Here is a 27,670-nt window from a genome sequence, read left to right on the forward strand (position 1 = left end):
CTGGGACACATCTCTTCTAAAGGTTTGGGGATTGTCCCTACCTATTGGCAGGATGTGGAAAGTTTCAGTTCCTAAAAATGATTAATTGTCACATATCTTCTTTTGAAGGCATGCCACTCAGAGACATGAAGGAAAATGATCTGTGCGCAGAAGAAGTGTAATGTTGTGGTATGAAGTTGGTCTCAAAGCTCAGTCTGCAATGGCCGGAATACTTACAAAGGTACTTCTACATTTCCTATGTAACATATTCAGCATTAGTGGCTTTTTTTTGTCTGCACCGAACTAGGAGAAGAGGCCACATTCCATTTGGCATCCGACCTGGCATCTCATCTCACTACAGGAATTGTCACCAAGTCCCTGTCATCTGCATCTTTTTAGATGTTGTACGGATCAGAAACATTTTCATGATCAGTCTCAAAAATGGAAGTTGCAAAGGCACCTGAATACATTTGATGTGCTCTCCCTGAGCAGTAATAGATATAGAATCTCACTTAAAAAGCTGGTTTAAGGTTAAAATTTATTACTGTTAACAGGAATAGAGTGTAGCGTTTTGTGTGAAAAAGGTGCATCGATGATAGAACAGCGCATGGTATCAGAATCCAATATGTCACATGCATTTTCTTTATCATTTCTCCATCGATAAATGCAGTACAAATTAATATCTACTTAATTTCCAGGCAACATTCCTTTGTGTATGAGATGCTGTCCTTGTTCATTAGGCTATTAAATATTAGAGAATTAGCAGTTACTTCTGAACAGTGTGCAATAAACCCGCTCTGCTCTCCATCCTGCCAAGAGATCTGCGCAATCAGACCCCTGTGACACTGACATCCACAGTGCTCTGCATGACTGCAGAGATCTACCTTTAAGTATCATTTTGCAGCATCACAGAGTCCAGAATTAAACATGAAACATTCTGTTAAGTATTGTTAAGTTCATAAAGCAAGCTGTTACCCTGTACTTGATAAGCTGGAAAAAGAAAGCTGTTAACTGTGGTAGGACATCAACCCTTGCTTATGGGCAGACAGACACAGAGACTCAACACTGGAAAATCTCACTGAGATTTGCAGCCAGGCTGGATCTCAGGAGACTTCCTATTATTATTTTCTTCACTAATAAATCATTATGTTGTCTCCTTCACAGCAGAGAGAGTTCAAATAAACCTGTCCCTGTGACAATCTGATTCTCTGAAGGAGTGTCCTGTTCTGTTGAGTCATGTGAGAGGAAAATACAAAGAAGTAGAAAGACAGATCAAAAAGGGGTAGCAGAAAGGGCCCTGGAGGCAGACTTAAGTTTGGTATTTAATATTTCAGGTAAAATATTCACTTAGCATCAATTATCTTGTTGGGTTATTTTTTTTTTTTTTTTTTTTCCAAATGAAATTGCCTTCTGAATCAGCCAGCTCTCTAATTACCAGATTGAATGATTGAAATTTTTAGGGCAATTAAATTCAAGCCTTTCTCTTTCAGTCCTTATGTTATTCCCCCCTTCTCTCCCTCCCCTCTCCAGTCTGGAGCCTTTCTATAATTTGGAGGCAGTTGCAGAAGCAAGCAGACCTTTAAAGTCAAGATGTATGTCTCCCTTAATTCCTCTGTGGATTTGTTTTATAGACTAAGCAGAGAGGGTTCTGGTCTCTCAGGACATGTGCATTACAAACACACAGTATTGTGTGGGTTTTATCTTAACATGTCATGTCATTTAAAAACAGCTTGGAAGAATCCATTTAATATAAAAATTCTGTGAAATGACAAAGATCAATGTAGAAAATACATGCACTATTGGAAAATGTCTGCAGATCAAGCCAGAAAACTACGGAGTAAATAGATGATGATAACGATGATTGATGATATACTAGATAAGAGAAAACAAAACTCCCAAAGAAATAGTACAAAGGCTCTGTTAACAGAACTGTTAGGACAACCTCATGAAATGGCTGGGTGGAAAGATAAGTATTCTTCCAAAAAAGGACACAAAATTCACAGGATGGAATCCTGGGCCCAGGGAACTCAGTGACAAGGCTGCTGCTCCTTTGGCTGTCTTGGTAGGGTTAGAGCACTGATCGTGCAAAACAAGTAAACATATTCTTAAATGTGAGTATGTGAGCTATTATGTTGATTTCAGTGGATCTATTCCTTCGTTATATTTAGGCGGATGCTGAACAGCTTTGATGAATCAGGATCTAACCCAGTGAACACGGTAAGTCTTTATCACAACGAACCTTTGAAATTATGTAAGATTTTCCTCAAAAACCTTACTTTGACTTTTTCAGATTAGCAAACTCCACCTAGCATACAGATCTGGATCTGCTATCCAGCAGGCTGTTGAAGGCTTATGGACTGAGGGGTTTATTTTTATGCTGTGTTACACCAAGTATTGGTATAATGTCACTGAAGTCAGAACGATGAACACTAGGCTAACTTCCAACTTGTATCCACGACAATTTTGCTAAAGCCAGATGAATTGTATTCTGCTTATTTATTACTTAGTTATCCGTGTAAGTGTTCAAGGTACTTCACAACAGCTAAAATAGTCCTTGCCCTGAAGAGCATGCAGTCACATCTAAGATTAGAGATGACAGCACTGCAAGGGGCTGGACCTGGAGAAGGAACAAGGTCCTTGTTCAACTAGATTCTTAACCAAATGTTGTCTGTCCTAAAGTTCAGTTGACTGGTTAAGCACTTTCGTGACTCAAGGTTAGTGTGACTGATACAGACACGTATTTTAGATGTGAGTATATGTTCCTGAGACTGATATAGACACATATTTTAGATCCTAGTGTATGTTCCTGAGAAATGTATTGCTGCTGCCGATTTTAATGCAGCGGTGTTCCTGTGATACTCTTGCAGACACAGAGTAGACCTTCAGGAAATACAATTTCATGTCCTTGGAATTATGCATTTTGTACTGGTTAATGTTTTGGCCCATTGTGATAATGCCAAACATGATTTATGCATCAGATGGGATGTGTATGTGTTAATGTCCATGAGCATTCCTTGGGAGACACGGTCCTTGTGGTTCCTATGCTGCCTTCTGTTTTCTCCTGCTCTCAACACCATATTCATTGCTACACTTCTCTTTTTTCATGCTTTGAAGTCCATGAGTTTTCATAGTTTGCAGTAGCTTGAGGTCTGGCCCTTGGACTTCAGGCATGTATGATAGATTCAGGGAAAACAGAGCTGATCTGAGTCACTTTATTGGCATCTGCAGAGCAGTGCTTTTCTGGCATACTTCCCAGTTATATGCACCTATGCAGAACCTCAGTCTTTTTTCTGGAGCTCTGAATGAATGTGCCAGACTCTGGAGATACCAAACATCTCAGTGGCCGAGATTTATTGCTAGTTTCCTCTGCATTTTCTCAAGGAGTGTGTTTCTCTTTCTGCTTTTTCAGGATGCCATGTCCACTTAAAGTCTTTTTAGTGCATGCCCTGTGTTCATTATTTAGAAGTACATGGGAAAGCCCCTTCAGCTCTAGCTTACTGTGAGTGCTGTACAGCTGTATCCCAACTGCCTTCTATACTTATCTACTGCATTATTTCTGTGAAAGCAAAAGCCATGCATGGAACAGATGCTTGGAATGGTATTGGGATCCAATTACTGCACTTTTCCAACCTTACATCTATTGTCTAAACTTGGAGCAGGCATATTTTTATTCCTTGGTGACACTATATAAAGAGACAATTGGCTTTGTGTTTGCTGGCTGACTAGTTGGCAGAGAAGGGGTGGAAGGAGCAGCAGCAGTATGGTAGGTTTTATTCTTTCCCATGTCTGTCTATTTACCTCCGTTTGTATTTATTTCTGATTCCAACAGTTCAAACAAAGCAGTAATGACCACACTGGACCCCATGAAATCTCATAGTTAGTATCACATCCAGAATGGAGATACATCCCACAGAGCGAGCTGTGAACTTCCAAGGACTTTTCTGCATGTGTTTAACAAATGAGTAAGGTAGGGAACACAGATGTACTTGCTGAAGGGAAGAGCTTGTGCATCTGTTTCCAAGACACTAGGGCAGCAGTGACTGGCACGGCTGGTGTTAATTAGTGCTACGGTCTGCTATGGTGTGATGGGGAGTGAGGGAAAGGGATGTCTCTATAATTCTAACTGTATAGCTTGTGCGATGGTGGGGAGAAGTTGGAAGTACTGCAGAAATTTCTGTGTCTTGTCTTTGCCCTGCTCACTGTTGGCTTTTATCTCTGGGACTCCAGCAGCCACCTCTGCACCAATGGTGCATTTGATGTGATTCCAAGGAGCAAAGAACTGCCTAAGGAGCAGCAGGCAGATTGGGCTCTATCTTTGTCTTCTGCAAATTCAGAGGAATGACGACAACAATATTAAAAAAAAAAAAAAAAGCAGATTATTTTCTCTTTCCTTATTTTTCTCCTTCTCGCAGATCCTTTTCAGGCTGCCCTGTGGCTCCCTGGGGCTATGGAATATTTGATTCTGGAGAACACTGGAGAGGGAGTTCTATATGAAAACCTTTCTCAAAGCTTAGTTCAAACCTGATCCCATTTAAGCAGGTGACGAATGTGATCCAAGTGCTGTTCTGAGCAGGATAAAACCACACTCAAAGTCACTTCTAAAATCCACGCACAAAACTAAGTTCTAGTTTCAGTCAGCGCAAGCCCAGTGTTGGTGGTTTCACACTGAGCATGCAAGCCACTAATCATGTTCTTCACCACTGTTTTAGAAGTGAGCAGTGCCTTGTGCTGATGATGCCTCTTCATCTGTGGGTTTACAGGTTTCCCTTTAATCAGCTTCACTGAAGTCTAAGCAAGCCCTTTTGAGGGGTGGGTGGCAAGTGCTGGGTCTTAGATTTTCTTTTTCCCTTCTCTCTTAAAATTTTGTTTACCAATTTTCTTCCCTCCTATTTAGTACAATGATACTGTATGTTTGAAGATATTTCAGGACATTCTGTGGTGAAATTGCTTAAGTTAGGAGATGTGAAAATATACTGAGACTAATCTGTCTGCTTGCTCCCAGTTCAACTGGATTCTCGGTGGTGGTTCTTTTCATTGTGCCTTTTGTTTTGGGAAAATATCTTCTGAGGTACCTTACTATACAGGGAGACATGAAACAGATTTAAAATGGAAAGAAAAAATAGCCTTAATGAAAGAAAGCTGAAGAATATCTTTACATAAGGAAGTGATCATTTTTTATTAATCAGAGGGAAATGTATATGTAATTATGCTAGATGAACTCTGTGGGGAGGTTTTTTTCTCTCTTTATGATGTCTTAAGGGATTTATAAATATTACAGAGGTTTTATAGCATCATAATATTTCAGATGTGCAGTAAAGCTACTTTCAAAGGATTAGTGCAGACAAAGCAGCATAGTAAAAAATAATTACAAGTCAGCCAGTGCTACTAGGCTCTGACATACAGGGCTGATGAGAGTGAGAGAGGCAGGGTTCAGGGAGATAATTTTTCTAACAAGAGCAGACCACACAAGTGCTGTGGAATGGAGTTCTGAGAACTGTCTACGGCTCTCCGTTAATTCCCGGGAATTTCAGTGAAGTCGGGTCTGTGATGTCTCCCCGCCTGCTCTGTGCTGATGGAGAGAAGGAAGGGAAGAAGAGAGGTGGAAGGAAGGAGAGGGAAACCCTTTTCTTATTCCCCGAACATTCCTGTTTATTCAGTTCAAGTGACACCTTGTAGCAAATTCTGTATGCTGAAGGGAACTGCGTACCCAAAAATAGATTGCATTCTGATCAAATGTGTTTTGCAGCCTGCTTAACTGTCTGGAATGTACCACCTGTACTGAAACAAGTACTGACCTCAGTGGAGCAATGCTGATTTCACTAGCTGAAAATGTGGCCAGTTGTATAACTGTTGAAGTGTTTGTGTCGGCTTCTGCATAGGCATGTATGTGTACAAAGGTGTGTGTCTGCCAGCACAGAGGTCTGCGTACGTGGACAGGGACTGTTCATCTGTTTATGTGAAGCAGGAGGATATGTGTATGCCAGAGAAGAAAATTTGTTGAGCGGGGAAAGCAGCTGGTGAATTTTGTGTCTTAGAGGTTGAGCAGTCTGTGGTTGGAGAGGTTATCTGCTGTTCCGAGCTAAGTTTTGGGAGATAATGCATTCTCTCTGTGTATCTGTGCAAGACAAAAAGGAGACTGTGTTGGGGAAGGGATTTTATGTGGGGCAAAGGAGAATGCTTTAGTGTAGGGGAGTGTGAAGCAGGGAGGATGCAGTCCAACAGATTTTTGTATCTAGCAGGGATCAAAGGTGTGTGTGTCTGTGTGGGTGTGTGGGAGGCTGGGGCTACACAGAAAACGGAGTGAGGATGAGAAGGGAGGGATCTGTTTGTGAGTGTGGAGCAGGTAATAAAAAGATCTTCTGTTTCTCAGTTCTGATAACGTGGGTTTTTATTTGAATGATCTGAGGCTGTTACCTGTTTGAAATGCAAATTATGCCCTTAGAGCAGTTTATGTTGCTTGTTCCTCTAGACTGTTCCCTCAAAGGCATGCACTTGGGTTGGCCTTATGCTGCTCACCTGCCATGAAAAGTACCTAAACCACGCTAAGAAAGGGCGCCTTGTTCATAGCTGGGATCTTTAGTGGAGATACAGTGTAAATTATCTCAGCAGAGCAATCTAGTGAGACAATAATCAACACAAATCCTGGCCAGTGCTGCAAAAATCCCTTGGATGGGCCTGAGATGTAACTTTTGATTCAGAAGCTGGATTCAATGATAGCAAAAATGCAAAGACAGGAAATGTCAGCACTGAGATCCCAGAGTGGATGAAAAACAAGGAGAGAGTGTGATGGATGAAAAAGTAATAGTAACTCAGAGTTAACATCATACTGTGGATCACAGTAGGGGACAGAATCTGAGCAAGATGATGGATGATTCTGTCTTTTCTGTAGTCACGGATGTAGTTGCAGAGGAAGGAAGTATAAAATGTGAAACAGTGCAATTTAAAGCTGGTAGCATCTTATGTTTAGTTTGCCCTGGGCCGAATGAACATATAAGGGTACAAGACAACAGAATCAGGCTCTTAATAGCGTATACCACTGTTTTTCTCTGAAGGACTCCCTCCCAAGAGACCTGCTTATCCATTGGTGTCTTCTCTGGTAAAACAATTAAAAGAAGACACAATAAGTTGCTGAGTTGGGAAGTGGTTTTGCTTGTGTTTCAACTTTGGCTGTCAGGAATATCAAACTGTGTCATCTTCAGTTATTAAGAGTATTTTCTGGGTGTTTTAAGGCATGGTGGGCCAAGCAGGGAACTGACCTTCCCAAACGAAACTAAAAATGTGGCTTCTGGCAGAGTGCTGTCCATTTTGCCTGAGTGCCTGTGAAGGCATTCTTGCTCTGCAGAAAATGCTGAGTAGAGTTTGGTTACTTCATACTTACTGAAGGGTAGAAGTGTGCACCTGAGCAGTCAGTGCAGAGTAGCACCAGTAATGGAGCTGAACCTTTGTTTATCTTGCAGCAACTTGCCTGTTTTACCATACTTCTCTGGGTTGTATTCAGAATTCATTGAAGAGCTGAAATGATAAAGCTCTGCAATAATCCAGTGTCACTTCCTTCGTGTCTTATGTGTCATGACCTGCTCTACCACCAGCCTTTTATGAATTTATCAGGGTAAAAACCACCTCACATTCTGAAGTAAGAACTAAGTATTTCATCTTTCTCCTTTGCCTGTAGAGATATAAAGTGATTCCCTGTCCCTCTTCTTCTAGGTCACCCTGAAATCAGAGATCTTTTCACTCTGATTCACTTGAATACACACTTCCCTCCTGCCCCACAACATACAAAAAATGAATCCCTATTCCTATATCCAGAGAGGTGAAGGCAGCACACACTGCCTACCTGTGTCACTGCACTATCCTTGTTCTCTCTGGCTCCCTGACACTGCCAGAGAGGAAAAATATAAAGAACCTCAGTGAAGGAAACTCAGCTCATGGCAAATGTCTGGTTCAACAGTTTTCTTGGGACCAGATTTTGGTATGGCTCCATTTTTTCATCTAAATCTTCTAAACCAAACCAAACCATTAAAAAAAAAAAAAAAAAAAACACAAAACAACACAACACAAAAACCAAAACCAAATCCCTTTAAAATCCAGGCTAATTGAGAGAGTGTTAACACTAGTAAGACAAATGAGTGATATGCGACAAGCCTGTGGTTTCTCTTCTAAAGTGAAGTGTTGTTTTCTTCACAATAGGATGATTAATACACTCAGGCAGGAATATTAATAGGCTTGTTCAGTTGTTGCAACATTCTTCTCACTGCTGTGCTATTGAGGCCTTGGAATCCGAGCCCAGGGGACCCTCGGCTCTTCAGTTTCTCATCTGGCATGTTTTGTATGTCAGTCTCAGAGCACATGTTGCAAAGATAGAGCAGCTATCTTTGCAAAGTGCAGCTTGGCACACTTTGCATTTTACAAATGGGGAAATCAAGGCAGACAGAAGTGATGTGTCAGTCACCCACTTGATCCTCTGTAGGTCACCTACTAAATCCTTGACAGTTTAGAAACCATATGTTTGCTCAGTTCTGTATTGTTATTTTTACTATGCCATTCTTTCAGAGAGATACTTGAGAGTCAGAATCCTGGTTCTATTAATTGAAAAATTCTGGAGGGTTTGTAGTTTTCAGACAGCAGCACAGACCTATTTCTATGCTCCTAGTGCTGTTTTTTAATTTAACTTACCCACCAGAAAGACAGTGACAATGTACTGTATTTTGTTCCTCCTCTACCTACTTATCTCTCAGTCTTCATAGAGCCTGCCTACCCACCAGTCATGAAAAATCAAGGTGCAGATTCTTTCTGTGCTTATGAATTTCCTAGCCTTTCAGAGCAGATGAATTATTCCCAATACCGCATATACAACAAATGGGAGACTGATAATCTAAGATGCTCTATACGTTTAATGCCAAAAGACTTATCTTGAAACTGGTGATGGAAAGCCATTCCCATCCAACAGCTGTTCATTGGCCCCTGTGAAATGTATTGGTGGTCTCAGCCCCATTCCACAAGTGAGCAGATCATAAATAGGATCCACACCCAGAGCTTCGGCAGAAAAACTAAAGATAGATTGAGTAACATGGCCACTGATCTCCTTTATCAACCCTGGAGTTGACTAACCAGAGAATAAAACTGAACAAATATAATGCTAGGATGCATTTCTCCTAGTACAGTGATTGTTCTCTGGATAACTATTCTTCAATATTTTTTACCTTGAATAGGACTTCACTAATGTAAAGAAACTTTTGGATGGTTTTTTTTGTTGCTGGTCTGTTTCTAATAGATACTGAGCTACAGCTTTTGGGTTTATCTGATCCTTTCTTAGAGTTACAATCCTTGCTTAAAGCCCTACAGCACAGAGATCCCACTGAACTGAGGAATAATGCAGCTATTTCCAGTGTTTGGCATTTAAAGTTAACAAAATCTGGAGCTGGAGCCCACTGTCCTTCATTGCGGTGCTCGCTTAAAAAGATGCAAATTGTTTGCTGGCACGGGGAATATTTATCATGCTCAATATTGATGCTGTATTTGGTCACGGCAGAGCAGAGCATGAGAATGGTAAAGCATGTTTCATCTTCATAAAGACCAGTTACGTGAGCACAGGAGAACCAGTTTTACTACCCCGTCTGAAAACGCTGAGGCCAGCCCTGTGCCCTGTGGTCAGTTCCCCCAGACAGCTTGTTGCAGTACATTCTGCTGGGTAACATCTGCTTTCTTTTTACCTCAGGGAACAAATACATGTAAATACGCAGGATTGTTCTTAATATTTCCATTCGATCTGGAAGTGTTGAAAACCTCCACCAGGCACCTCACGTTACATGGAAGATTGCCCATTACTGTTCAAAATAACACTTATTTCATGTGTAGGAGGAGGAGGGAATCTGTTTATTCCAAAATCAATATTTCTGAATTCATTAAACATTCCACTTATTCACTTTTTTTCCATGCCTGTGGTGGCATTCTATCCTTGTTTTTAACCTCACTACAAATACATTTTTCTTTTATTTTCCATTCCTATTTCCAGATTTCAGTGCTTTGCATTAGCTGATTGAAGTTTGACAGGTCTGAAGTGTGGGTATGTGGGGGAGTGTCTACCACAGCCCTAATTTTCAACCTGGGATCTAAACCAGGGTGGATAAGTGTGGAAATCTGCCTGGCAAATTAAATTGATCAGACAATGTATACTTCAAACAGAGTCAAGTGGGAATATTTCGTTGAGCTGCTCTGCTCCTCAGGATATTTGAAATCAGTATTGAATTTGAACTTTCACAGGCTTTTTTATTTTGATGAAAGGAGACAGTAGAAGTTGCCTTCTGTTTCATACAGAATAGCCCAAACTAAGTAAGACTAATTTTCCATGACATGAGAACCAGGTGGGACTATGATGATGAAGTTTAAAAGTAAAAATGGTAAAGCGAAAAATAATCTGTCTCGAAGGGAACTCAAAAGGCGATGTAGCTCATTATCCTTCCCCAAGTAAGGATAATGCTGTGGTTAAAACATATCTGTAATCCTTAGGAATCACAGATTTTATTCTTTACTGCAGAACAAGAACTGTATTGTCTTAGGCAAGCTGGTTGGGCCCTTATTTAGAGATATATCATGAAGTGTAGTTCTGACTGATTTTTAGTGATCATTAGATTCTTAGATATCTTTGTAGCTCTTTCCCTAGTCTTTCCCTGTCTCAGTCTTCAGATACAGAATAGTGATAAAATCAGGCCCTCCCTTTTATTTAAGATTATTATCTTGAATATTAAAATTATATGGGCTAGTAAGGTGACGTAGTGTAGTGTCAAGAATATAGACTGTCCTTCAAGTGTAGAAGTGTCCCTATGTAGGAAGAATCTGAGACAGAGCAGACTTCTGAACATTTCTGTGTGAGTAGGGAATGATATCATTTCCCTTTATAGCTCTAGAACCGAGTGTTCATATAGGGCCTCATATTGAGTCTGGCTGCCTGGCCCTGCATGGGGACTGGAAGTGACGTGTAGCCACTTACCTGAATCGTATTTCTTGAGAACAGCAGGTTGGGAATTTTAGCTTACATCTCCAAGTAAAACTATGAGCTTGCATCACTCCTCCCCTAGTACAGAGCTCTGAAAAGCCACTGTGGAAGGGGGAGCAGTCTCCTGCATCAAATGGTCTGGCACAGGTGACTCTGCCCAAGGAACAGGCAGTTCCTTGGGGAAACAAGCAGTGGACCAGATGTGATATTCAGAGCCACACTTTGGGCCCCTCACCTTTTTAAGGGAGCACAGTGTCAAGCTGTCCTTGTTTATCCGAGCTGTCAGGTTCCAGGCCAGAGCAAGAAAATGGCAAAAAGCCTCAGTGAGAGATTCATCTGTTACTAAAGCATTCTTTGTTATCTCATTTATATATATATATATATATATATATATATATATATATATAGGATTGAAATGTAAACCTTATCATAACGAAACACAATGCTCTTGTATTACTTGACTGTATATATTTTAACTTCTGTTAAAGATGGGACTTGTTTTCGTGGGTGCTTAACAGACAAAGTAATACATATCTGATCTTCTTATTTGTATTACAGGCTCCAAAAAAGGCAAAGAAGAAGATAGAAGGTGGTTCCAACGTATTCTCTATGTTTGAACAAACCCAGATCCAGGAGTTCAAAGAGGTTGGTCCCTACTCTGCTGTTCTCTACAGTCTGCTGTCATTGCTAATGAATAACATAGGTTTTGTTTGTAATCCTCATTCAATTCTCCATCTGCTTTAATAGAACACACAGTTGTTTTCTGAATCATCTTTGTGGTTTTGGCTGGTATATAATTTTCCTTGTGTGTTTGTTTGTTCTTTCCTTCATTCTTTCTTTCATTCTTTCTTTCCTTCTTTCTGTCCCTCCCCCCACTCTCCTGTTTCAAGCTCTAGACTTATTTGAAAAGCCCCCAAGCCCCCGCCCCAGAATAGAGCCAAACTATCATCTCATCCTCTTTAGCCCTGATTTGGTAAAACACTTGAGCACATGTTTAAAGTTAAGTTTAAGTGGTGTTTTAAATAAGAATAGTTCTAAGTGAATAGAGATGCCTTACTGAACCAGGGCTTTAATTAGTGAACTGTTCCACAATAGCAATAGAAAATATTCTTCTGTGCCCTTCTAATACTGCCCACAAACTAGAAACAAAAAAACTAAGAAGCCCTCATCTGACTTTCTCCATAAATACCAATAAAACAAAACAACATGTTGAGATTAACTAAGTAAACATCTTTTAGCTCCCAAAGAATCTGGTATTACCATGCACTGTAGATCCCTTGACCAGTCACTTGTGAGACAGTAAATCTAATGGGCTGGCATAAAAGCTGAAGCATATTAAAGACAGATGATTTGTTTGATGAGGTTATGCTCTTTTTTCTGGGTGGACATTCTAGAATATCTGTGAGGCCATCACATTTTTCACTGGTTTGTAATTTTAAATTACTCATTTTCCCCCTATTTTTTGCTAACTCACATCTCTAAAGCAATATCTAATGTGATAAATAGCTACTGTTTCATTCTGTGCATGCGGCTTTCAACTTCACTTTTCATGAGGATTCCCACCAGTAAAGCTCAGTGGTGAATGGGACTGAAAACTCATGCAAAGGATTGTGAATGTGACCCAGGTAAATTAATTGAAACCACTAACTTTTTCCCCACAATTAATGGAAACATGTTTAACACTCTTCTCCCACCTCTTCTCCATATCCTATGAACCTCCAGCTTTACTTTCTCCAAGGACTACTGTTTGAAGATGTACCAACAAAAAGAACTGGTCAGAATGCTACATTTGATCAACTCTAAATGAGACAATTCTAAGAGCATTTCTGGGAGGATGGTGGCAGAATAACAGCAAAAGCATGAAGCATTGGAGTAGTCCAGTGAAAACCAACACCATGTTGTGTCTAAAAATGGCATAATTGGGACAAGTATTTCTGAAAAGCTGGTTTTGATCAGAACATTTTTACCTAGAGATTTCAACCAGCTCACTAGAAAATGTTTCAGCATTGCTGTTTTGCCTCCAAATCGGGGGATCACCATTTAAACCAAACCTTCCCAAAAGGAGGGAAAGCAACTCTAAAGAGCCAGGCTTAATTTTTTATGAGATGATGGCTTGGCAGGTAAATGAAGGGTTATGAACACTCATGCTGCAAGTAATCACATGGGCAAACTGGAACGAGAGCAGTGGGGCTTTGTAAGAAACTAGAAAACGACATGAATATATGTTGATATAATATGATCATGGAAAGAAGTGCACTCTGTAGAGCAGTAGACTTTAAAACTCTGCAGGTTACTGTAGCTGCAATGGACTAGCTGTATTCTCAGGAGAACACTGTCTTTTATAATAATACTGAAGTAAGAATAATTCCTGGTGATTGTAAAGATACACTCTCATATTGATGTGCATGTCAGACAGATAACCAGCTTCAGAGACATGCCTGGTTCTACTAATATTCCCCTTAGTATGACCAGGAGAATTTCAGGTCATTAAAATCTTTCTAAATCAATTAAAAGTGTGATGGCAGTGAATAGACAGACATGTAAATAGATAGATAGGCAGTTAGCTGGCTTGGTAAATAATGGTCAGAGTACATAAATTGTGTATAGGCTGAAAGCAGAAAAACAACTGGTTTTTTACTATCAAAAGTTAAATTTTGCCTGACAAGAAGTTTTTAAGGTCAACAAATCAAGGTCAGTCAGAGCACATAGTGCAGTCTGAAGGATACAATTTATTAGAAAGGGAAACAAACTTTGAATAAATAATATTGTGAAACCTGCATTTCTCTGTACCTTTGAAAATTCAGCTCTCTCTTTATGATGGATCATTTTAAGGCCTAGAAGAAATTGACTTTTGCTTGATAGAGATATCCACAGTAATTAAATGTCTTACAGAATTTGATAGCTGCACAAAGGAACGAGGTATGGGAAAGGCACAGAACACACAGAGAATCCACTGACTAAATCCTCCCTAACTAAGGCTTCCCTAAATCAAACTTTTATGGGTTAAGGCCTGAATGGTTGGAGCTGCCAGCATTGGCTTCAGCCCAGCTACACACTGCACTGAGCATTAATTTAGTAAGAAGAAGTTTGGGTGGGTTTAATTAAGCCCCTTGCCAAGACACAGTAATGTGTTGAAAGTGAGGAAAGTGCAATGATGTGGCATGATGTGGATGAATCAAAGGAAGTTAAATATTCTTTTTTTACAGCATGATTATAATACCCCCCAGGACTGATGTTTGTGATTGTAGCACTGTCCAGTGCAACATGGCAATGGCAATAAATTTTCCTTTTCCTCCCAACAGGCTTTTACCATCATGGATCAGAACAGGGACGGCTTTATTGACAAAGCGGACTTGAGAGACACATTTGCTGCACTGGGTAAACTGGCAGTAGTAATTAAATAAAAGAAATACAGTTTAAACTTTAAGCACACAAGAAAAGTTTGTATTAGAATTACAGTGGAGGAAATAATGAGATACACAGGAGGCAAAATGAAACCTGTTCGGTTTGATCTTCCTCCTTTATGGTAGTTGCTGTCTTACTACATGGCTCCAGCTGGCAAGTCTCCTAAGCAGCCCGTTTCAGAAGCAAAAGGAAGGTCTCTCTGGGACTCTCTGGTGGGTGCAACAGAGCTGTGCAGCTGGCAACTCTCCAAAGGCACTGATTCCTCCCCTACAACTATTTCATAAAAAGCCCACCCAAGCAGGGGTCCATGCCAGGCATTTCTGATTTGCCTCTGAATCCAGGCTTCACAGGCTACACCTTTTTCATGTAGGAGCCATGCAATATCTACCAATTAATGTTGTTGTCATGCCCTAGCTGTCCCTCTGCCCACACAAAAGTAAGAGGACTTCATGTGAGGTTCTGTGCATTTATGCGGGGTGGAATGTGCATGTCATGAGATTAGGTATTGTCCGTTCCATGTGCATCACAATCCTGATAGTATCAAGCAGCTTAAAGCAAATCTTCCCAAGGAAAGGAAAAAATCAAAATGCTCATGATCCCAAACCTGGAGTTATATCCTTGTTGCAACATTGGAGGCTTGAACAGTGATGTACGCATTTGGGCTTTTGCCATCTGGATCCTATTAAAAAGAGTTTGATAAGAATCTTTAGTGCTCCCTGGGGTGGAATCAGACGCCAGCAGAGTCAGTGCAAAGAGCAGAAGCTCCTGAACTCTTTATTGTGACAACGAGGTTTGCAAACTTTGGCCTGTAGCTACTGTTAGCCTGAAATATTTATTACTTAAGGCCAAGTTCTGATATCTTTCCTGTTCAGTGAAACCCCTCAATGCCTATAAAGTACAGTCACAGCAAATTACTACTCAATTTGAGTAAGGTTGCCAGGGTCTAAATTCTCATCAATAGGACTGCACAAGGATGGGGAAGGGATAGGGCTGCACAAGGATGGGGAAGGGATATGACTATTCAACTCATCCATCTGCCCTCTACTCAGAAAGGCCTCTCAATATACAGGAGGGCAAAGACTGAGACCTTGGATTTGCTTCAGTTACTTTGAACTCTGCTATATTAATATCAGTGGGGCCCATCTTTCACCTGAGGTAAAAAAAAAAAAAAAAAAAGAGAGAAAGAAAAACAGTTTATTTGGAAGTCCCTCTTCTTTTGTCCACTGCTGGCCACATCCGTATTATTTATCCGTCTTACTCCTTCAGTCACCCTTTGATCTTAGAGCTGACTGTGCCAATTTACTTTACACTGGGGTATTCTGGAGTTGTGTTCTACCATGTTATTAGCAAAGTTGCACAGAGCCCTGAGCTCCCCAGTGGGAGGAGATGAACGGGAATCATTTTTTGAAACACAATTTGTGATTTATTATGAAAAATGATCTCTGCTGCAGGTCGTCTGAATGTCAAGAATGAAGAGCTTGAAAACATGGTGAAGGAGGCGCCAGGTCCTATTAACTTCACTGTCTTCCTTACTATGTTTGGGGAAAAGCTGAAAGGTAAGTACCTTTGGGGGCTTGGAGAGGTATCTGTCAAAGATCCTCAGCACTGAAATATCTCAGCACCTTGCAAATTATAATAATGTATCCACAGAACAATGCTTAAAGGCAAGGAGTGATCTCCATTTTTGCAGACAGAGTTGAAGTATAAAACGGCTAAGGGACGGTCCAGAGGACAATTCAAAGATGTGATTTCAGCTTACATAAGCTAACATGAAAGTGGTAAGTTGAGCTCCAGAAAGTAATGAAATCACAGCAGCCTGGAGCACAGTGCAGATGAGTTATTCACCGTCAGTAGGTTCCTAGGCTGAAATCTGTTGCTCATGCTATAGTGGTATCACTCCCAGTGTTAGGTGATTTCAAAGTATTTTCAGTATTTCTACAAAAGAACCTTCTGCACTCCTTTGGCTCATTATGCAAACACGACCTCTTCGTCTTCCTTGCAGTTATAGGGCATGAAGGAACAATGTGACCTTCACTCATTTGCTGTATTAGTTGTAACCCAGTGCCCAGCCTTGGTTCCACTTGAGGCCAATAGTGATTTTGCCATTGGATGGAGATTTCACTTAATAGATTGGATAAATTGAAATAATTTAATCTCAGTGGATTCACAATTATAAGGAAGAGGGATTTTGCCCACTGCCACAGAATATATAGGGGTCACTGTAGGGAGTTCAGAAAACGTGGGTACTGAATTTGTTGTGGGAGCTAGTAATTTAGTTTTATGTCTTATACTGTTAATGGCTAGAAACTGCAAGAGAGGGAGCGTGAGGCCAAGAGAAACCTCTAGTTAGCTTCCTATATGCATTAGGGATAGGTGAAAGCCTTGACCTTCAAAGCAAGGCTGGCTTTAGCCAAGCACGTTCCAGAAGTTTGTTAAATTAACTAATGAACAGAAAAATGAAAAAATCTGATCCCATCTTCGTATAAACATTTATTCTATTGTTGCTGGATTCTGACTTTATATTGCTGAGCACAATTTCAGTGAAGAGCTTTCTATGCTTGGAATAGAAAATAGAGAGTTCTGAAAGAAAGAAATAATGTAGCTGGTTCTCAAAGAAATACACTAGGAACACAGCATGTCTGGGGAGCGTAAGAGGTGATGGAGAGGCCTGTAGACTGACTGAGGAGGGGATTTTTTTGCCCAGACATCAATCTGTCTTGATCACTGTGGTACCTCCACCTTTACATTCCAGATGACATCTTGCAGAGTAGGTAGTGCCCTTCTCCATAATCTTCCTTCTGGGATATGTGACTGTTTCTTGTGGGATGCCCTGATACCCATCTCTGTCTATTTGTGATGCTTATGGTCACACAGAGCAGGGAAATGAGCTCTTCTTCCTTTCCCCTCTTCCCTCTTGTCCCTTATAATTGCTGAAGTTGGCAAGGAGTCTGGCCCTGCCAATTGTGTGGCCTAAAAGCAGAGCCAGCACAGGAAGGTGAATGGTAAAGCATACCCCTCTTGTCTGCAGGTTTCCTGTTGGCTACTAGCAGAGGAGGAGGGTTTTTTTAATTTCCATTTGGTGAAGGGAAAATCACAGCTGTGCTTGTCATGCCCTTCTGGTTGGGTTTGTCATGCAAAGGAAGCAGAGCCAAAAGACTGCACATTCCCAATCAAAACTAATTGGGATGAAGAGCCTTTGTAGTGCAATTAGAAAGGGAGAAAGGGCTAGAGGAAGTGGATATGGCAATTTTGCAACACTCTTTATTAGCTAAGTACCACTCAGAGAATTTGGTGAAAGGTGCTTTCTAAGTAAAATTTGTTGTGCTATAATTGATTTCTGTCATAAAGGGGAAGCTGGGATTTTCAGGATGAGCTTTAGCTTTATATATTGAGATTATGATGCCAGATGAACAGCTAACAAAACTCAGTTTATGTTAATGCCAACCACATGGAGCTGTTTCTACAGGGAGTCAGAATAATACAATTTGTACAGAAAACAGAGATGCCGCACATCAAAGAAACCACTTTATTTACCAGCTAATCAATAAAGAATGCCTGCTGCATTGCTTCTCTTCAAAGCCGAAGTCCAAGGATATGACAGAGTAGAAAATGTAAAACACAGTAAGGAAAAAAATCCCCCACACAGTGGTGACTACTTAAAATGCAGACCTCTCCTCAGTGCTGGAAGACGCTTCTCTTCATGGGACAATCAAAACACTCATTAAATACCAATGCTCTTTGTATTGATCATACATTCATTGCAGTTTGAATACATTGCCTACAGCTTTGCAAAAAAAATACATGACCGGTGTGTCACAAGGAGGACACCATGTAGTCTTAGGTTTATTCACTATTATATCCACTAAGATATTTACTAATACTAATCCTTGTGAAACCTTGTAAACAAAGAACACTAAGAAGGCCTCAGGAGTGTATGCAGACGTCAGAGCAGGGAGCCTCAGCTGGGTTCTATTCTGGTTCTATCTCTGCCAAACTTTGAAGCAAACTTTGAAACTGCAATTCTTCACGTTATTACCTTTTTAAAATCATGTTTTCAACATTTTAGCATCCCAAGTAGCTTCATTTGTCCATGGGTCTGTCTACATGCTTGTAAATTTGGTTTCCTACAGTTTTAAATAATGATTTGTATTATATATACTACCATAATATTTTGAAATACTGAGCAACAGTCAGAAACGGAGTATATAGCATATCCCTTGGTGTGGGTTGAAACTAACTGTGAGTGTACTCAGAATCTGCAGCATTACAGAATAGTCAGAAACCCCAGCCAAGATCAAGGCACTGTGAAAGCTAGTCCCTGACCCAGATTTTTTCCAGTCCAAATAGATGGGACAGATAAAGGATGGAAGAAAAGGAAGACTATTACTATCATTTTACTGCTGGGAACAGAAGATCGGGGAAATTGAAGTCATAGCAAAAGTCGGAGGCCCAGCTAAGAGCAGAAGCAAAATCTTGGAGCCATAGTCTAGTGCTTTAAACCACCCGTTTCTATAAGTAACACTTAATGAGGAAATACTTAAGTGGAAACGCGCTACAGAATGTAAGTGCAGATCACCATTTTACATTGATCATCCTGTTTCCATTGCATTCCACTGACATTCTGATTTTATGATGAGCTCCATTTCCTTTAGTGAGGGAAATAACAACCTCTCTATATAGTGAAGAACAAGTAACATCAAAAAGTGTTTTTACAAGGAACGTACAGTACAAGATTAAAGGAAGGCAGTGAGGGAAACAGTTTGTTATATTTTCATTTCTGAAAGCCACTAATCCTCTGGGTACTGATATTGGAGACTGGTTCCTGGAAGTTTTCTCTCCTGCAGACATAGAATGGATATGAGTTATTACTTTTAAGCTTCTGAGCATTGAACTATTCACCTCTATTGTTTATCTGACATGACAAATGCTGCAGACTTAAGGAACCTTCAAACCTACAACTGCAGAATTCTCTATTTTGCACTGTTTTCAAGTGCATGTAATTACTTAGCGAGTATTCAGCAACTATAGAAATACATCCAGGTTTCTAAATTATATTTCATTAATTTTAGGCACGGACCCAGAAGAAACCATTCTGAATGCTTTCAAGATTTTTGACCCAGAAGGAAAAGGCCACATAAAGGCAGACTAGTAAGTTTATTTCAAATCCTTTAAAAATAATAATAATAATAATAATAATAATAATAATAATAATAATAATAATAGCACAAGTTTAAAGAGCTGCTTAAAAGCTATATTTTTTACAGTATTTTAAGAGATAGAGGACCCGTCAGGCAGACAAACATTAGGTTTGTAAGCCAAAGTTAAAAGACTGGACTATTGTATTAATGTATTTGTATACCAAAAAGAGATGTTATTGTCTTCAGACATTGTAAGAGGCAACGGAAATATAATCACATGTAGGCTATTAGATAGCCTTTTTTGAAGGTCTGGATATAAATCAGCACATGACTCTTTGTAGATTAACTCCATATGTAAAATTAAAATGAATGTCTGGTGCCTAGCTCTCGGAGTGCTCGACTAAAGTGGGGAAGCTAGTCCCCTTTTAAATACATGATCAGTTTAATTAACTCCGGGACATGCTTTTTGTGGGGACATTTTCCTTGTTATGTGTTTCCCATTTGAGCCTTCTGCTTCTAGACAATAATTTTCTGTAAAATTCCACTAGATATGGTGGGAGCCAAACCAAATAATACTATTAATAATGTGGAAATTATTGTCAATATGGGTATTTTTTAAACGAGGAGGCAGGACCTAATTTGTATTCATAACCTGTTACACCAACAAAGCAAGGTAAAAGGACTTTAAGTGCTAATTGCACAAATGTAAATCCTCCTTGCACTGCCAGAATGGTGTAAGCAGGCCTTCAGGCAAAGAAGAGAAATGATATCAAATCAGGGCAGTGGACGAGGAGGTCTGACCCATGGCTCCAGTGAAATGCTTTGTGTGCCTAGATTTATTCATATGCTTAAATTCCTTGGTGGATTTGGAGTCTATACTTCTACTGCAGCAGCCATTTCAGGTAGATTTTATAAAGCCTAATATGTACAGGAAATTTATTAGGGATCCGTGAATTGTATTTGCATCAATTCATTCTGCTAATGTTTTGATAAGATAAATAAAGCTAAACCTCTTACCAGAACCTCTAAGGTGGAGTTTTCCATGATATTATTTGAAATTATTGATGTCTCATGAAAGTTAGTTGAAAATACAAAATTCACGTACAATATCTGTTTCCATTACCAATATGCTTTTCTATAACGGTACCCCAGTGGATATGAGAGTTCTATTATGGTACTCAATATGCAAAATAAAAACAAAAAGACAATCTTTTCACTAAAGAACTTCCAAATTAATTAAAACACAAGTGGGTATAGCAAACAATCAGAAGGAACAGAGGGTTAACAGTTATCCTGATTGTTTGGGGGTTAACATTATCCAAAAATCTTGGGAAGAACAGTCAGAGAAACACATCAGAACTGACTCAAACAATCAGAATAAAATGTAGCCTGTTGCCAAATAGGCCAGATCACGCGGTAGTGAAATCACAACCATGAAATACAACCTTCTGATAATACAAAACCCATGAAATGTTATATTTCCCACCACTATCTGTAACAATACACTGCATACAAAATCTGCAGCTTGCAACTCTCTGTCCAGTTCTACATTCCTTGGATGCTGAAAGCCAGTTGGAGTTTGGGGCAAATTAGGAATGCAGTATCACACTCAAAAATAGAGATGAGAGAGAAATACTTTTATTTTTCCTTGGTGGAAAAGGTCAACCTTGTCCCCACCCCCACTGCACTGCTAACATTAGACAATTGTTTTAGTTCATCACCACAACAGAGCATAATGTTTACTTATTAGACCCGAGGGTAATGTTGATCATTACAGAACAAACCATAAAATCAATTCTGTGAATGTCTTTGAGGTTTAAATTCTATTCATATGCTTCCAAAATTTAGACATTGGAAGGTTTTGAAATAATTTTTATGTTGGCTCATACAGCCATTTCAAAATGACAGTTAATGTTAATAAATAATATTTCTCCATATTAAAAAACCCTGGGATGTTTCTCTGCAAAACCAGCCATGTTGACCTTTTAATCAGAACTTCTTTTTGTGTTCATGGAGTTAACATCCTTCTGGGGATATTTATGTCTCTTCCCTCTGCGTGTTTTCACCTCTAGTCTGGAAATGACTCACTTAGTCCATCTGATGGTAGCGGGGATGGAGTCTTCTAACCTTTCCAGAAGCTCCAGGAGTTTATAACTTCCTTCCAAATTCAATGACAGACTTTGTTTGTCTGCATCGTTATATCACACATAAAATCCTTCCTATAGCATGATGTCAAAAAGAGAAAATGCTTTAGGTCACATTCTCAGCTGGTGTAAACTGGCATAGTGTTTGGAAAGGTTCAGTGATTCAGTCCTAAATGCCATTCATTGGACAAAGTGAGTCAGGCCAACATCAACTGTGTCTAATGCTGATGCCAACAAAACTTTTCAGATTTGTACGAGACGAAAATGGATCCAGGGAGTTTACATGCATTCTGGACCTTTGGAGATTAGTTCAGCTGAGCTAATGATGTTTCTCATCATAGTTGTAGAGCACTGCTCATTCTAACTCACCTGTTTTTCTCCAAAACAGCACTGTAGAAAGGGCAAACCCAGTGGAAAATCAAAATGTTTCACAGATAATTTAAAAAAAAAAAAAAAGTTTTTGAAAATGTAAGAATGCAACAAAGTATTTGTAACTGTAGAAGGAATTGATGTCAGCCAGGACAAGAGATAACACAGAGACTCCTACGTCAAGGCAAATGGATATTCTTTTTTGTACAGAAGACTGATTGTTGTGGGTTTTTTGAGAAGCAAATAGTTTTTGAAAAAAGAAAACAAGATACACGAAAAAGAAAATGCATAATCTCCAGTTTTGGAAATTGTGACTGTGCGTTTCCCTATAAAATAAATAATGGAAAATGTGCATAGATCCTTAACTCAGTCCTCCTTCCTTATGAGTGTGCCAGAGCCCACTGGACTGTGCATCAGAAGATTATAATTAGATATTTGATCTTTTCTTTTCCCCTAAATACTTTAAGCATGTGAATAGAAGACACATAGTGCCCAGATCTCTTTTTAATGTAGTCCTGTTTGCTAACGAAGTTTATTTGTGACTTCTGACAAAATTGCTGTAAGTGCTTCCTTCTATTCACCAAGCTCCTTCCTGTATCACACTTCCTATTTACATTTGCTAATGCTGTTTGCCCCAGTGAACATATATCCAATAATCAATTTATGCTGATGAGAATAATCTCTCTACTCTTGCACCCACTGATCATTTGAGAATTTTACTTCAAAAAATGCAGTCATATCACAAGTGGCCAGGATAACAAAACAGAAACAGCAATATGAGAGAAAGAGAGGACGAAAGAGTTTCCTAAGTAAAGAAAGTGGTAAGGTAGCGCAGCAGAAATAGATAAAATAGCTCAGGCTCTATCTGTGACTTCAGAGTATTTCCTAAAACTAACATGGATATTTTCACTCTTGTCCTTGTGGGTAAGATCCTTATTCATTACCCAGAAACATCTTTTTTTTTTTTTTTTCAGTTTTCCCTTTCTGTCCTTCCAGATGAGCCCTGCCCAATAGGAAAGACATTCAGAAGTGTATATGCCTCTTGCACAAATAGGGTTATATCCCTGTTGTAGCCTTTTACTGGGGGAAAGATGTGTGTCAGAGTTATGAGGAAGTAGAGTCGTAGTTTTGCCATCAAAACTAGGCTTTGATCTGTGTAACTTTTTTCACTTGAGATGCATGGTGTATGGGAGCAGAAAGGAAAGCTTTACTATTTTGCCTGAATATCTGCATCCACAGGAGGTGAATTTTACTCATATGGAAGAGTTCCTGTGCAGGCATGATTTGTATTATAAATAGTTAGTTTAAAATATTCACTTTAAAAAGCAGAAATAAATATTCAGTTTAAAAAGCAGAAAGGGCCTTTTCCAGAAGAGCTATTGCTCTCACTTCCGCAGAGCAAATTCTTCAAAAAAACAGCCTTTTTTTTTTTTTTTTCAAATCTACAAGCTAAAATAGATATCTGTACTTGTTTCAGCTTTTGTTTTTGTACAACAGACAGCTCATTTGTTATCACAGGTTTATAGTCCATTTTACTGATCTAAAAAATGTCCTGATAGCGTATAAATACCTTTGGTAGTGACAAAAGAAGACAGCTCTGCCTCTTCAGTGTGAATGCAAACTCTTCGAGATTAGTATAGGAATTCTTCTACAGGAAGGGGAAATGATTAGTGCAAGTGAAAGGGAGGTTTATGTGATATAACTGAGTTCATGCTGGCGGATATTCCAGCACATTGCGCGTGTACTGCCCTCAACACATGAGTAACTGGGTGAAATATAAAGACATTTTATCTAAAAGGGTTAAACTAGAAACAGTAATCATTATTTCTGGTTTTTCTATTCACCTATAAACTTAGGTAAAAAAATTACATGCTCAACTGACTTCCCACAATGGGTTTGAAAGCAGAAGGTAAATCAGCTGAGAGGCTGTCCCAAAAATATTCTCTTTGATGTAATTGCATAGGATGCAGATTGTGTGTGGGATAAGCTCCTTGTTACAGTGCTGTAACTCCAGATCAAGACATTGTACCGTGACATACAACAGGTCTCATGCAGTTTCACAGTCTCCTCTGGGAATGACTGCATGCAAATAAAAAGATTCTCAGATGATGATTTGGAATAGTTGTTGGAGTTCTCTTTCAAGTCCTCTTTCTCATTTCATGCTCTGTTCCTTTCATCCTCAGATTTTACAGAAAATATTCTGTCTTTTAGTTTTGTTAAGTGATCCAAACTTTAAACAGCAAGTGAGAAAACCTACCATTTTAGGTTAAGATAAGCATACAAAATTGCTGTATTTCAATTAGTGTAATAACCTTAAACAATTTTAAACCTCTATAAAATGTCACAAAAGCAAAATAAGCTGGCAGAGCAAGGCATTGACACTGATGGGTGCCCGCAGAAAATCTCTTATGGTATCATGTAAGGATTAACAGCTGTAATTTATGCGGTCACACAGATTTTCTTCCAAGCAACTTCAGGAAGGATCTTGCCATCTGAATTGCCATGTGCCATTATCACCCTTTAATCAGGTTATTTCATTTTATTTGAACAGCATCAAAGAAATGCTTATGACACAGGCCGATCGGTTCAGTCAAGAAGAGGTAAGGACCTTCTTTATTCAAAATAGGAATCTATCTCCATCTACCATTCAGCAATAAGCATTTGCCCCTCTTTAAATGCATGAATTTAGCTGAAATCCAGACTGAAAGAAGGTTGATGCCAGCTCTAGCAATTAGGAACAATTCAGTGCATCTCGTCTGAATAACTCCATGGCTAAATCAAAGTCAAACAGATTCTTTGGACTTCCATCCAAGAGTAAGCGTGGCCTATCTCTCGCTGTTCTTTCCTATGGTGAGCAGGGCAATGACTTTACTAGAGTCCAAGTGGGTTTGGGTGGGGACAGTGATCTGGTTTCCATTTCTGTGAGAGTTATTTTGTTTGAAATCTAAAATGAGTTTTGAAATGAGGTACTGAGTTTGTGGTTTGTGTGAGACTGAACATGGATTCTGCTGGCTAGGAGGAATTTAGAGGGACTTTATTTTCAGAAGAGGACATTGAGTGGAGTTGGTTCATGGCAAGAACAGACTGGAGTGCAGACTGTAGTACATTAGTTGGCCAGGGCTTACCTGGATTTCAGGGAGAGCTCTTTTCAACAGGGAACTTGCTGGGATTCTAGCAGGACTGTATTAACTAGTTGTGTCCTAATTCCTTCTTCAGTTTTACTGAAGCCAAGGAAAAATTTTCTGTAGTGATTAACAGATCAAGGCAGAGGGAGCTGGACTGGGCTGAAAATGAAAAGCAGTACATGTTGCTGTCCCACAGTTCTATGTTTGTAACACTTATCTCCTGTTTGCTTGGCAGATCAAACAGATGTTCGCTGCTTTCCCTCCAGATGTCTCTGGTAATCTGGACTATAAGAACCTCTGTTACGTTATCACCCATGGTGAAGAGAAAGACTAAAAGGAAAGAGATGAGCTTCTCCTGAGATGATGCACCAAGTTATTTCATAATGCTTTTGTGTGCAAGACAAAGGGCTAAACATACAGCATGTGAAGCCATGTGGTCATCAGAAGAGAACCAATAAAACAATTGAAATTAGATTAAAGTTATTTAATGCTCCTGTTTTTATAAAAGATGAAAATTCCAATTTTGTGAGCTTTTTCCCATCCTTTTTTTTTTTTTTTTCTGTCAGTGGTTTGAAAAGGAATTTTCTTGATGAACTGGTGCTTTCGTGATTTATTGACAATCCTAATGTTCACCAGATGGTCCACTGGGCACTGTAGTGTTGCTTAACCTCTTGTCTTTTATACATAAGCTCCATGTATTAATTGAGAAATCCTCTAACTTATTGCACCAGGAAGAGTGTTTGGTAAATTGAATTCTGTTCCATTTCACAGCCCCTAGCAATGAAAGTGTAAATAAAACTATCTGAAGCTCTTGTGAATATGCAACATGCCCTCTCCATCTCAGTGATGTGGCTACTTTCATAAGCCACTTGACTCATTTGCTTTGGTGCAAAAGAACAGAAGTGGAATAGTGGCTATTTTTCTCATAGTAAAATATGCCTAGGTGCATTTAGAAACCAATAATAACAAATTTTGCCCTTCAGAGGTACCTTTATTATATGTAGGAGGTTGCCCATGAAATAACAGCAATGCCTGGTCTTTTACCTGTTGGTCATTAGCCTTGTTTTACGGGTGAGGTACACACTGGAAGGATTTGTTTTACCAAAGGTCATCGAAAGTCTAGGGACAAGGACAAGAAAAGAACTTAGGAACTGTAGCCCAGCATTACACATGAATGCAGACTGCATCTCATTTTTATAATTGAAGATCAGCGTAGTTTCTAAAATGGGCTACAGTTTCTTGTATTTGGACTTCTAGGAACTGGACATATTCTGCCTATGTGGAATATTGCATGAATACTTCCTGCGTGGGAGTCAGAGAGATGCTGCAGCCAAAGTGAAACAGGCTTCTGCTGTTTTAACAACTAATGGAAATGGTTTCCTTTTGCATCAGTGTTGTTGGCACCACAGTCACATAGACATTGAGATGAAGTGACAAGCCACTTATTTTCTGTTTCCATCATGTTAGTCTTTGTAGAAAGAGAACTTGAGAGCAAGGTGTCAAACTCTGCCCTCATCAGGAGGGGCAGAAATTACATGAAAAATTTTAGCATCTGCATGACTCGGGGGTGTGATATTCATCCCCCACCTGCATTTTCTGTTGTTCCAGCAAAACCTTGCACTCGGTGCACTTCAGTAATATAGAACAGCTGGAATGAGAAGACTCTTACAGACACAAGTTGATATAATAAATCATCTCATCCCTTGCCTCTCCCGTCCAGAAGCACTGTGGATATTCGTGTGACAGGAATGTTTTTCTAGTATAAGTAGGTGATTCCCAATTGTATCTACCAGTAATTATCTCTCTTAAAAACATTAGTGGACACAGCTAGAAGCAAAATTCAGCCCTTTCTTGCATGAATCTTGCTGAAGACATGAAGAGGGCTTTACAACTTCTTGCTGTTAGTTCCCATAACATTTGAAATAATTGCACGGTCACCCAGACCCGTCCCTCCCAACAAGGTGTGCAGCTGAACTGGGCTTTGGGAACTAGCAAAACTTCATGCACTGCAAGAGTCTACATGACCTTTTTTTCCACCACATGGCTTATTCATCAGAAGCTGAGCTTTCCTGTACGAGAACAGTTCTACCTGTTTCACACAATGGCTTTTTTCTCCCCAGAATGTGTTTTTCTTTGGAGTTATATCATCACTGCTTATGGGATGGGGTTGTAGATAAGCAGTGAGAGGTCATGGAAGTAGAGGGTTTTCGGTGGCACAGTAGAAGAGATGATTTACGAGCTTCTGCTTTAGATTCTTATGCAGACCCGAAAAGTGACAGGTACTTCTCAGCAAAGAAAGGAGCAGCTTATAGGAGAGGACTGCAAAACGAATGTTTCATTTATAGACTTAATCTGGAAATTGCTTGAGTGGTGGGTCTGGAAAATGATCCTGTATGGCACAAACACACATGCAAAGTCTAACACTACCTTGTATGAACTACACAAAACCACATACCCAACCAAATGAGTACTGACTGTTCCCCTAATCTGAGCTGAAGTCACTCAGGCATCAGA

At 39.6% G+C, this 27,670-nt stretch overlaps 1 protein-coding gene across 1 annotated transcript; it reads left to right on the forward strand.

The window, feature by feature from the left end:
* Nucleotides 1-3,683: 3,683 nt before the first annotated feature.
* Nucleotides 3,684-25,901, forward strand: MYL10 (myosin light chain 10). Its single transcript, XM_074922774.1, has 7 exons — nt 3,684-3,742; nt 11,534-11,620; nt 14,278-14,353; nt 15,832-15,936; nt 19,450-19,528; nt 24,583-24,631; nt 25,392-25,901. Exons 1-7 carry the CDS (start codon nt 3,740-3,742, stop codon nt 25,488-25,490), a joined length of 498 nt encoding a protein of 165 aa, XP_074778875.1. The 5' UTR covers nt 3,684-3,739; the 3' UTR covers nt 25,491-25,901.
* The last annotated feature ends 1,769 nt before the right edge of the window (nt 25,902-27,670 follow it).

The sequence above is a fragment of the Athene noctua genome, chromosome 19 (genome assembly GCF_965140245.1).
Source record: "Athene noctua chromosome 19, bAthNoc1.hap1.1, whole genome shotgun sequence".
In the NCBI taxonomy this organism is placed as follows: domain Eukaryota; kingdom Metazoa; phylum Chordata; class Aves; order Strigiformes; family Strigidae; genus Athene; species Athene noctua.